At 33.9% G+C, this 13230-nt stretch overlaps 1 protein-coding gene across 1 annotated transcript; it reads right to left on the bottom strand.

Moving 5' to 3' along the window:
• Positions 1–696: 696 nt before the first annotated feature.
• On the bottom strand, positions 697–11681 carry LOC105343620 (tRNA wybutosine-synthesizing protein 4). Its single transcript, XM_034477925.2, has 16 exons — positions 11565–11681; positions 9308–9432; positions 9004–9079; positions 8365–8448; positions 7841–7955; positions 7439–7586; positions 6606–6672; positions 6261–6292; positions 5872–5962; positions 5157–5340; positions 4556–4804; positions 3467–4063; positions 2559–2656; positions 2135–2310; positions 1884–2013; positions 697–985 (listed from the first exon to the last, which is right to left on the bottom strand). The coding sequence occupies exons 1-16, from the start codon at positions 11658–11660 to the stop codon at positions 818–820; spliced, it is 2436 nt and encodes an 811-aa protein (XP_034333816.2). The 5' UTR covers positions 11661–11681; the 3' UTR covers positions 697–817.
• Positions 11682–13230: the final 1549 nt, after the last annotated feature.

Genomic DNA, 13230 nt, shown 5'->3' with positions numbered 1-13230 from the left:
GTCGTATCAAAAGTCCATGGCCTTGATAAAATGGTTCTAATTGTCAAATTATTTTTTTACTTTATAAAATCAATTTCAACAGAAATATTTTGTGAAAAATTGGGTCTGCGACAAAATCTATCTGTTGAAATTATAAGGAAAAAAACCTATTTGTGTTGTAATGATTAATTAATATTCAGTTTTTGTGAATTCAATGAAAATCTAAGATTCAAGGACACATTAATTCTTGGACAATGATCCAGTTATATTTAATACAATTTGTTATTAAAAATTGCACTGCTAAGAACAATTCATATCGTTATTGAACTCGGCAACAAAATCTACAAAATTTGGTAATTAACGAATACTGATAAAATCACAGTGTTAAACATTTTTTTGTATGTAGAAAAAGGGGCACAGCTCTTGTCGATGTGGAATCAGGTCAAGTCGTATCCAAACTGACTCTAACTCAAACAGACTCATAATAAATGCTAGTGATTATTTCATCATTATTTATGTAAGCACAAGGAAAGACATCAAATAATGACCAGTAATAGTGACAATTATGTTGGACAAGGGCTACATAAAACTACTGCATGTATCTTTATTGCACAACTATGTTTCTTGGCCTAGTGTGTTCTGAAAATACATGTATTGAAATTAATACTTTAAGACTTGGGGGCTTCAACAAAATTAAAGCAAAAATAACTCATCATATGAATAAATACTTCATTTAATTTACACCCATCTTCGATTATATATTACAATACTTTCCCATTTTATAAAGCACCCTCATTTACTACAAGCAATTTTATGTCTGTTAAAAATTAATTCTATATCACTTTTCTCCAAAGCATTGGCTGATGTCTATTTCAAATGGAGAACAATTCAGATGAGTTCCGAATGAGAAGCAGTTGCCCCCGCCCCCAATCACCAGAATTCTGTTGTTGCCAAGGTAACAGCTTGTGTGTTTATGTAACATCAACAGCTGTTCTCCATATTCCACCTAAAATAGAACAATTGTATTTGTTTGATAAGAATTAAACAACAGACACAAGGAAAAGAATTTATCAGTGACAGAAGACAATATTTTTTCTCCAATCTTTGAATCACTTTTGGTATTGTATAGTAATGAATGTATGAGATGCATATCTCTCAATCACAAAATACTTGCCACAAACCATTACACATAACACAATGCGTTAGCGTAATAATGTGACCTTTTTCATTTTGCGATTTTGGCCAAATTCTATTTTTCTGTTTTTGTTATTTAAAATGCTTTAGAAATGCATTTTTAATGATCACACGAAATTTGAGAGTCAGTCGTAGAGCTATAAGCAAGATACAGAGGTCACAATTCTTTGTCATGTAAACAAGGCTTGTGCCCTGTTTTTGTTTACATAGGTTCAATATACCAATAAGAATTCTTTTTTAAGCTAATTTGTCTAAATTTTTATTCATTTTAAGCATAAAAAAACAGTTCCTTACGTTTAACACATTCATTTTAGGTCTAAAACTGAAATTTTCACTTCAACATTCAAAAATTTTGTTTACATAGCAAAGAATTGCAAGCTCTGTAACTTGCTTATAACTCAATGAATGGCACAATGAATTTTGGTTGCCTATTAGCAATGCCTTACTGAAGCATAGTAACTTAAAAAATTGGAGAAATAATTTTCAACCAAAATCGTGACCATGCCCCTTAAAAAGTTTTTACATCTAAACTGGACATTAATTCTGCAAATAGTAATTTTTGCAACATGTGAATGTAATTGTTAAAAAGATATAATAAGTTCATTGTGCAAATAGCATGATACCTGTTACATTTATTATTAATTGCCCATGACAACTAGGTCTAACATTTTTACAATGTACTATGGTATAATCAGAAGTAGCTCACTTACTGGTATAGAGAACTCCCTCACTTTCTTGCTGTCAATATCAATGACAGCCACGCCTGGCACTGAGTGATTGACATTGACTCCGCCCACCAGTATCAGCTGATTGTCAATCACGTGGGCTGTATGGGAGTACCTGTCAATCATCAACACTGGATAGAACATTCATAAAAATATAATAATTGGCTGAATTAACAATGAACTTTTTTTTTGGAGGGGGGGGGGGGGGAGGAGGGGTCCAAGATAATTTTTTGTACCTTGGCAGGAGGCTTTCTTGAACCTGCAGCAGTGTGTGCTGTCTTGTGTGAACACTGAACATGAACACAGAGGCTAAAGGTCGGAGTCCTTGATCCATACCTCCCGCAATGATCACATGATCTCCCCACACTGAGGCAGTATGGGATTGCCGTCTTCCAGGACCTTTGTCCTCAATCTATAACAGATAGTTGCAACATCACTCTTTACATGCAAATAACATTGAAAATTTGTACTAGTTTTCAATTTGAATGCTTAATTTTGACCGTAAACATATTTCTGCATGACTTATCAGAAATACATGCATCTCTTTTAATTAGATGATTTTGTGAATCGGTCATTTTACAGTTTTACATGAAAAAAAAGTTGCTGATTTATTGAAAATACAATTGTGTTTTTAGCAGTTAGTTGCAGGAGTTAGCTCACCTTTGTCCAGGTAAAAGTCTGTGTGTCCAACAGGTAACTGTCGTCTAATGCCAGCTCCTTGTCTGTCCTGCCTCCATGTAAATACAACAGGTCAAGACCTGGCAAGATGCATGATGGGAAAATTTTTAATGATGGACACTTGTTTTAAACATGCATTTCAAAATCAGAGATTTTCTAATGAATGATGTGTACTTGAATCAAACAAGTCGTAGGGCTGGAACAATATTGTAATTATTGTCAAATAGTTGGGGAAATTATTAATCATTTGCTTTTTTAAAACTGTAAACTAAAATAAATTAATAAGAAGTCAAGCAGAACTACATGGCTATACATAATTGTCATTTTTGCAAAACGATAAACGAATTAATCTCGATGACAACTTTAAAATCTGTTGAAATTGTTGAAATGCTATAGCCTGGTATTCAATTTGTCTGCACAGCTTGGTGTGTATAGGACAAACAATATCCAAATATCAGCATTCAATGCTTATATTAAATTTATTTTGATGATTATCTGTTTGAAATATTTTTGCATTGTTTAAAGCCAATGTATACGCTTTTTGTTAATAGATGGAACAGCCTTAAAACATGCCATTTTGTGCGCTTCTGTCGTTAAACATATGGTGCCAGAAGATTTGTGGGGAAAACTCTTTTTTGAGATAGGATAGATGTGATTAAATGATAATTTTTCAAAAGTACATATCAAATTTAGATAAGTTATTCAAAACGCGTGATGACGTTTAATCAGAGTGAAAAAAAAAATCAATATTACAATTTAAAGCAAAAACAAAAAAAATGCAATCTGAGTTTTTTCCCTTTTCAAATCAACCTACCTGCCACATAACATTTGAAATGTTCGCCCAAGAAAACAGAGGATTTTTTTAAAACCCTAATTCCATGCTAACTGACCTTCATAATGAATCAGCACAGCGGCGTGTCTCCAGCGTGGGGACGGACTGTCCCCCGACGTCTTCATCTCCTGGAACCTCACCCCTGAATACTGACCACCCTGCCCCCCATCACCCCTCACAGCACCCTCCCCTGACCCCCCACCACAGGCACATCTATCACAGGCACCATTATCTGCACACTTATTATTACTATTCATCAATCTATTTTCACTGATTTCACTCGGTCTGTGGTTCACACTATTGACACTGTGAGGTCTACTGCTTGGTCTCTGGTCACCACTGACCTCTGTATTGTGTTCTCCCTGGATTTCACTTTTAGAAGGACACAAAATATTTGTAAATGAATGGGATTCACTTTTAACACTGGATACCTCCACAAAAACTTGCTCTTGGGGACTACTGTTCTCTCTGTGCTGACACACATCCTCTGCCATAAGACCACACCTCGTGCAGATCAGAGCTGAGCTTGGTGGATCTTTGCTGGAGAATTCTACTTTTAGAACCTGGGTACACATATGAATGGGGGAGGTCCTTCCACCCACCAGAAGCACGGATCCATCCCTCAACAGGATGCTCTGGTCATGCATTCTGCTCACTGTAAGAAGAGCATGTTCATTAAATACATGGAATTTTATATACTTTGGTTTCATCAATATTCGTTAATTTCTAATTTCATGGATTTCGTTTTATCATCAATAAAATTAAATGTTCATAGCGAGGCAATTTCTAATAACAAACTGTATTGTTAGGTTATCATTATCCAAAAATTTATGTATCCTTGAAACTGAGATTTTCATTAAATTCATAAAATCTGATGACCATGAGTATTAATGAAGCCATAGTACATGTATACTTATATGTTTAGCATTTGTTTAGTGTCAAGTAAACAGTTTTCAGAAATGAGAGTAGAGTCAAAATTGATGAGATTAGAAATTCTGGATTTTACATTTTACAGGAAACAGAAATAGATAACTTAGCTTGATAATTAAAGCACCCCCCCCCCAAAAAAAAAAATGACAATACAACTTATGACAACAAATTGACTTCATCAAGTAAGGTCTATTTATTTATATATGTAAGTTCCGACCTTGAACTTCCCTTGGGTTGACCTTCACAGGAACCACGTAGGACTGAAGTGTCCAGATATCTGTTACGGTCAGGTCCAGGATCCTGCAGTGTTTGCCTGCCTCCTCCCCGAATCCCCCGAAGCTGACCAGTGAGTGTTTGTCCCTCAGCATCACAGAACTGTGTCCAAACCTTTTAACTAGGTCACAGCCCGCCCGCCCCTCTACTGGGAGACATCCTGGGCTGTCTGTCTCGGTTGGAGTCCCAATGTCTAATCAACAGTGACAAAAAGTTCTTATGAGATTTAAAATCTTAACAAAATCCAAACAACTTTTACCTATGGTAAACAAAGATCAGAAGGCCACAATATGCATATGGTCTACAATCAAATTGTTAATGACAAAATGACCAATTAACCTATCAATTAATACAAAATTTTCAGAGAGAGAAAGCGATAGTAGAAAAAGAAATGCAGACTATTAAAATAACTTAGAGTAAGATTTCTATGGAACCAATAGTATTAACTTATATTAACTTAAAACAAAAAAATCTTTTGAATACCTGACAGCAGTGAGGGGAAACCACTAGACTTTGTGGCTACCATGAGTAAATATATCACTTACAAGACAACACTGAGGGGAAACCACTGGCGTTGGAGGCTACCACCACCATGTAGTGGCTACACTTCAGGTGCCACTCCTCGTACTCATCAAACGGCTCCAGGGATTCAACGCGGTGATGCTCGTCAGGTGGCACCAACTCGCGGTAGAAGTAATTCATGTCCGCGGCTTCACTGCGGCTCCAGCCCTGTAAAACAAGTACATGTATCAATGTGTAGCCTCAAGATGTCACCAAACTGTTTAATAGAATTTTTGGGATAATTTTCTAAATACTGTATAAAGGAAAAAATTTGCCCTCATTGTCAGCTGGCAAATTCAAGACTTGGTGAATTCCAATGTCTCAAGTTATCTTTCTATTAACACAACTGAGTCTGAGCAAGTTAAATATGGTTTGAAACTGTTTGCAAAAATAGAAAGGCAAAAATAACATGGGGCAAAAATAACCCTGTATACAGTATATGTACATGTATATATTTTTTATCTCTATGCATCTATAAGAAATTTCCTTGTTCAGAAAGGATTTAATAAAGAATGATTTTTATCAATCATCTATTGGTTTCAATCTATCTTTATATCTTGCATGTATTCTGCAGTTCTTTCAAACCATTCACAAAACCTATAATTAAAATTTCATTTTATTTTTGTTCATTAACAAGAAGAACAAGAAGAAATGACCTCTCTCTCTCTCTCTCTCTCTCTCTCTCTCTCTCTCTCTCACCAGTTTCAAGAACCTGTCCTTTTGGTCACATAGGGTGGGAAATGCATTGATACACTTCAGTGGAGAGCCAATCAACTGGAAATGTTTCTGCCTGCAAAAACCCCACATATTGGTAGGTTTATACAAATGTACATTTACAAAATCTCAGTTAATAGTAACAAAATATCATAAGTAAATTGATAAGATTTAGAAATTTTAAAACAAAACAAGTTACATGTAGTATATCTAAATGATACCATTCTTATTATTTACACTCAGATTGCAATTCTGTGCTTGAATACAGTACAAATTTGAAACAAATTAGAATATTTTTGCCTTTCCTGATGCAATGAAAATAAATCTAAAGAGTAAAATTAGGCTTTTCAGAAAATCATGGTTTTTATACTCACATGAACTTTCCAAATGCATCATTTGGATTTATCTAAGGAAAAAATAATGTAAAAATATGATTTATTTTTTGGCCTCTGATTTATGGGAAATCAATATTAATATCTTATATTTAGCTAAAGGCATACATATATACATGTTTCTTTAGTTTATTATACTGATAAAATTCAATGTTTACAATGCTGTAAATACACTCTTGAAACCAAAGTGTGTAATGCTGTAAATGAACTTTAATATGCTGTAAAATAAATGAGTAATGCATAATTGATGCTTTTTATGCTGCAAATTAAGTACTAATACTCGGTACATCAAAACTTCTGTTACAAATCAGTTGGGTATTTTATTACCTGCTCATACAGAATGAACACAGCCTCAGAGAACGCCTCTCCAGCCCACTTCACCACTGCCGAGGAACTGAAAGATAGCAAGTCTCAGATGTTTATCATCTTTGAACAGTAGGTAATAGGTAGTAGAACAATGGGTAGGACATGCATTAAGGATTTATTTTTTTCATACATCTCAGATAATCTTAGGCAAAATATGGTGAAAAATTGTTGTTAACTTTTTCAATTTTATTCCTTTTCAGTTTCCATCTACAAGAAGTTTTGATCACATACAGTTCAATTAGTAATTGCCCTCCTCCTCCTTTGACATTCCATTCATGAAAATGAAAATTTTATTCCCAAAACAATCAAAGTTATTTGTAGTCAGCTAAAACTTTACACTCCACATGTACAAACACTTATAATCTATCTGGTATCCCCTTTAGTACAACAATGAATTACTGTAAATCAGCTTTTATTTGCGTTTGAGAAATAATCGCGAAGTTTGCAAGAGCCTCGTCGTAGTGAATAATTCTTGCCGCAAACCAGTCATTGGTGTAATGGTGCAATAAGAAAACACGTGAGGATAAGGCTTGATTGCAAAAAAATAATCATTGAATTCCAATTTACCATTGCGAATAAAAGTTGGTTTACAGTATACAAATTTATTATCCTAATATGTTGAAGGTTAGAAGTGACCCCCCCCCCATCATCCTACAATTCAATCCTCCCAACTGAGGCCATTTTGACTAACACCTATAATATATGTCAAAGGCAACAGTATTTTGTTGTTATATATATTCTGGACAAAAAATGCCCTTCCAAAGCTCTCTCGCTCCCCTCCCCCAAAGTCTTACCATCTGCGGGTCATGTAGGTCATGACACACTCTGAGAGCAGCAGGGTGGGAGTGTCCCAGTCCACCCCACACAGATTCAAGCAAGCCTCCAGGGTGTTAAGCTGTGTTAGATCCACCCCAAGAAGTTTGTAATCCTCCGTGTTGATTTCTTCAAAATAAACAAAATATACCTCTCATTTGTTGAGCTGGGATTTGACTATTCATCCAAACAGTTGTGTGTTTTTATCCCCTGCTCTTAGCAAGAAGACGAAAACACAAAAGAATCATATCATCTACTTTACTTAAAAATCAAAAGGATTGTCTCCCTGTAATCTGTTTTAACCATTTATAAATATGCTGACCAATCAAAATGTTTATTTCATTGACAGGTGACCAATCAAAACTTAAGGTTCTCTGACTAACCAATCAGAGGGTTTCCTTTCTCTCCCTGAGACTGTAGCCCAGGAATCAGCTTCTGTAAGTCCTTGTTGTTTTGTATCAAGGAGTTCTTCCGCTGAACCACATCAGGAAAATCAACCTGTACAATGTTAAATTTACAGTGTTTAGTACAATGCATCACATTGCAGTACATTCATTTTCTATGATCAAATAATCTACTATTATTTCATGTATTTGGCAAATAACAACATTATTAAAAGTTTTGCTTTACTTTCAAAATAAATTGTAATTTCTTGATGCTGTATTAAAGATACTGTGTAAACAGCATTTTCTTCTAATATAATAATTGATAATTAAAAAGTATTCATTCAAAAAAGGATGGATGAGCAACTAAAATTTTATTATATTTTCATAACAGAGATCCTTAAAACACAATCATAAAAACAACTGAAACACTGACAAAATATTTCTTGCAATTTTCTATAATTTGTTTTCATAAGAGGACAGTAATACTGCGCGTAAGTAAATACGTTATCTCTAGTACCTACCTCATAAAACGATGTACTAGACAACACTCCTTCAGATCTGAGGCGGAAGTAGGTGGAGTCGAACCCAGCGCCAAGGGAGACAATCTAGATCAGAACAAGAATTAAAAGGTACATTGAGCTTTAAATATAATTCTGATGATAATGAAAATGGGGGGGGGGGGGGAGATTGATTTAATTTTACTTGGCATACATCCATTGTTGGGTTTTTTTTGTGCCATGAAATATGCAAAAATGGGGTAAATTTTTAAAAAATTATTTGTGTCAGGCATGTATTAGATTTCAAAAATTTCTTAGCGCAAAAATACTGAATATAATTTATGCATACTGAATTTTTTGCAGTGTGATAGTGATTACAAAAAAGCAAAATTTAGATAAAATAGTACAATATTCATATAAACACAGTCTGGAATACTCACATACTCATACTTTGTATGAAGAATATGCCTATCTAATATTGTAGTTAAAATTTCCTATCTTTAGAAAACTGAATGATGTGCAAATGGAAATTTGACCTTGATAAATAACCTTGACCTTGTTCAAAAGTTATGACTTTAACTGAACTTTGACTTTGGAATGGGCATTGAGTGACCTAGAGAAGGGATGTGGGGGTAAAAACAGAATACAAAGAGTTCTACTTACCTGATTTTTCTCAGGGTATGATGTAAGGAATTTTTTCAGGAAAAAATCGACAGCCTTTGCTCGAATATAATAACCCCTGAAAGTAAAGCATTGTAGCGACTCAAATCCACTAATGGACAATTTTCTTGAATAAATCACTTATTTATAATTTAAACAGTCAACAAAATACAGGCTTTCACACAACTTCATGCACTAAACATTAATTATGTAAAATGAAAAATAAATTCATGTTAGGCCCAATAGGCAGAGTATATGACTAAGAGATTAAATGTTTGTCCATTTATACAGGTACAAAGACTGTTACCTGTGAATGAGGGGAGACCTCCTGGTCGTCTTGGAGACAAAGCAGTGAAGGTACGGGTCACTGAAGTAACCGACAGCGGCCATAGAGCACTTGCTGACGATGGAACTATCATTGGTGCCTTGTACCTGAATCATATTGAAATACACACAGTTTCATTGTAATAAGATGTTTATAAGACATGTCAGGTTTCTTGATGATTTCTCTGCCAGAATTAAAGTTGATTATGATAAATATACTGATAGTCTGTAAAACTAGGAAAAGTTGAACATTGTTGCAGAGGTCAAATCATAAATTATTCGAATTTGCCAAGTATAATTGAGGAGTATTGTTTTACAAAAAGCAGATTTTTAAAAAAAGTATTTTTGAAGAGAAATAATGGTTAACCGGACCGCGGATAATCCCTACATTTTCCCACTTAGTACGGTAATTAGAATTAAAGAGTAGAATTGTTAAATTTAATTATAATGATCTGGCAGACGAGACAAAATTGTTAGTCCAACTAAATAATTGATTGTGAGACTGCATAGTACTAAAAATGTAAACTCTGTATTGCTTTCTAGGAGTTCATTCAATTATTCTGCCATCATATGTTTGCAATGGCCATATGTTTCCAACAACTTGTTTTCAGTGCATGATATTTAGAAATGTTCCTAAAATGATGTCATGTTCTTATTAATTGGGACACGAGTCATTATGCTTCGTTCAAATGTTAATATCACACAATAACTAATGTGAATTATAAAAAAAACAATTTAGCTATTCACTTAATAATAAAAGTAATTAAAATTGCCTAAAATCCTAACTATGAATAATAGCACTGCATGTATCTACAGGCACTTATCATCTGGTGAAATATGTATAGAATTACAAAAATATATCAATGCTAAAATTGTCAAGTGATTTTGTAAAGTTTTTCTTAGTTTTAAAGCCTATGACAGATATAAGGTAAGCTTTTTTCTGAACTATAAAAATAATAATGTTTTATGGTGCGACTGTTGGGACGAGCGCAGCTTATGATTAAATATGTATATATGTATCATTAATAATAAACATATAATCTCTGAATAAATGCTCTCATTTGTTAGCTTTTGTAAGATTTTGAGAGGATTTCATTTTTGGGTTATTCAATTTACAGTATTACAGCTGGAGTTATTTCCCCTTATTTAACGTGAATGTGACATCAGAGTTCACGTTGGTTTATAGTCTGTCCCAAGATATTTATGTTGCACATTTGAACGATTTTTAATAATAACAATATTATACACATACCTGTGAAAGAAGTGCAATTGAAATCGATGAATGGGAAAATTTCCAAGATAACTTCATTCACACATTATCAATTTTCCCTCATAAAAATTCACAGGAACGAAAACAGATTTCCTACGAAGATTCATAATAGGGAATGTCAACATCTTCTCTCCATTCGGAAGTACTTGGGATACCTCGTGCAATTTTTCAATATTATCATCCGGGCTTATTAATGGCTGATGCAATGCAAAATCCCCGTAGACTTTCTATTTTTCGCTGTGTATTGAAACCTGACAAGCTAGAGGGGGCGTTTCAAAAGGGAAATCTTGGGATTTTTCATACTATTGAATGAAAATCGTCTGAATCAAGAGGTATTTATAAATATCGAATAATTTAAGAAAATATGTGGCAAAAATATCTTGGGACAGACTATATTGTCTTCCTGTTCTATAAAAACTCTCCTGATATTTAAAATTACTTGTAGTATATCATATATGTATTACATATACATTGTATACTACCCGTAATTTTAAATATCATTATACATATTATGTAGTATATATACACTGGTATAAAGCCCAACGGTCACACCTTTTACTAGATAGAATGTTCTATTGTTAAAGTGACAGATGTCCTAACCATAACCTGGTAACAGTAAGATTATTCTATCTAACCGTTTACATATTGTGGTATATTGAATTACTAAATAATTAAGTCAATCTGATTATTAAAATCATCTGTACTGATAAACATAATTTTATGGTATCTTATTTCGTCTCAACATTCTTAACATTGGCAAAAATTTGTCAGTCATTAACCTTAATGAAAAAGTTTCATTTTTCATTTTTAGTTCAGATTAGTCATCATGTTACTGTAAGCCGTTAAACATTTGAACGTACAAGTACCATGTCATTTTATCAGTTTATCGGACAAAAGTTCGAGGGGTTCGGAGGGTCAGATGGTAAAATTTGAAATAAAATTATGGCAACATAAAATTCACAATACTTACCGCTGTTTCTCGTCGGCTTTTACATGTCTTGGTCTTCTTGTCGGCATTTTTACTGCTAGTATGCACTGAACCCGTCTGCGCCATGGGCGCAGCCATATTTGAAAAATGGTCAAGTTGTTCGTGTTTTATTCGGTTTGATTCCCCCCTCCCCAATCCCTCTTATATTTCCGATATTAAACTCTGAATATCTATAGATTTTTTTATATCTTAACTTTATGAAGTATGAAATGCTTTTTATGTTATGAGAGTAGTAACATCAAAGGAAGAAAAATAAAATTTGTTGATTTTTTAGATATGCTTGCACATCATTTATTATCTTAATTAGAATAATGAGTACAGTATTGATCGTATTTAAAATAAGACCCATATTTATAAAGATAATATAATGATAAGAAAATGCTAAAATCTAAGACCAAATACATGTACATGTGGACTATTTCTTTACAAAATCACATTTAAAATTTAGGGTAGATCAGGGGTAAGACCATCCAGCCATCCTAATGATCGATTGTTAGAGGATATATAGATTTTTTTGACAAAGGTGAAACTTTCTAATGCTATATATAGATCTATAAATTATAACTACACAAAATTAAGGACATATAATCATTGTGTTTTATAAGGTGTCAGGAAAAAATTATCTCGTGGAAACGAGATATTATCTCCTGAAAACGACATATTTAAATATTGTCGTTTTCACGAGATCTCGCTATCACGGGACAACTTCTTCTTGAGATTATTTCCCCTTGTTTTCTTAAAAAATATAATAAAGTGTCCTAAATATACCATCATTTTAATCATTATCATTTTAATTAATTCATTAAATCACCGTAAACAACCCATAACGCGGGGGAGACGACAAAAAGTAAAAATAGAATTTGCAATCTGTCAAATAGTTTCGAAGTGTTTGAAACTACTAGACACATAGAGCACTCGGACCAATGACCGACACAAAGTTTGATTATCGCTGTCTTCGGTATATACTTTTTGGAAATACTTATAAATACCTACAAAGGCGTGACCTTAATTCCTTCGGTCTTCGAAGCGAAGAAAATCGACTCCCCCATGCGTTGGAATCGACTCCCCCCTATTTTTTGTTGACTCCCCCGCGTTATGGGTTGTTTACGGTGTTAAATACATGGCTGTATTTTCACCTTGTGAAAAATCGACCCTTTGGGAAATATAGGATCCAGTTACTTTTGCCATTAAGGTACATCTGTACAGGTAACTAAAATCAATAAAAATAAGATTTTATTTGATTGATAAAAGAATTTAATTATAGCTGCAGGTCTGTAGCTCCCGGACTGGAAAAACCCCCAATAATGTTCGTCAATCAGAATTTTTTTTTTTTTTTGGTTACAGACCGAGAGATAAAGATATGCAGCTATGGTAATTACATGTAATACATGCTTCAATGGTCAACATTTCACAAAAGGACTAGAAGTCCACCCGCTGGAGGTTTCTCTAAACATGAAAGATATCATCGTCGGAAACCCACGGCCAGTCTCGCGTAAGCGTATGTGAGACTGGCCGTAGGTGTCCGACGATGGAAAGATATATAACATAACATTCATTAGAGCTCTCGACACCCTCACTGAACTTTTGAGATATTGAATTAAATGACTTGTGGTAATGGCTATATGCAGGTAGGAGAAATGTACTATAG

This window comes from Magallana gigas, chromosome 9 (genome assembly GCF_963853765.1).
Source record: "Magallana gigas chromosome 9, xbMagGiga1.1, whole genome shotgun sequence".
Classification (NCBI taxonomy): Eukaryota; Metazoa; Mollusca; class Bivalvia; order Ostreida; family Ostreidae; genus Magallana; species Magallana gigas.
This window is presented reverse-complemented; position numbering and strand designations above follow the sequence as displayed.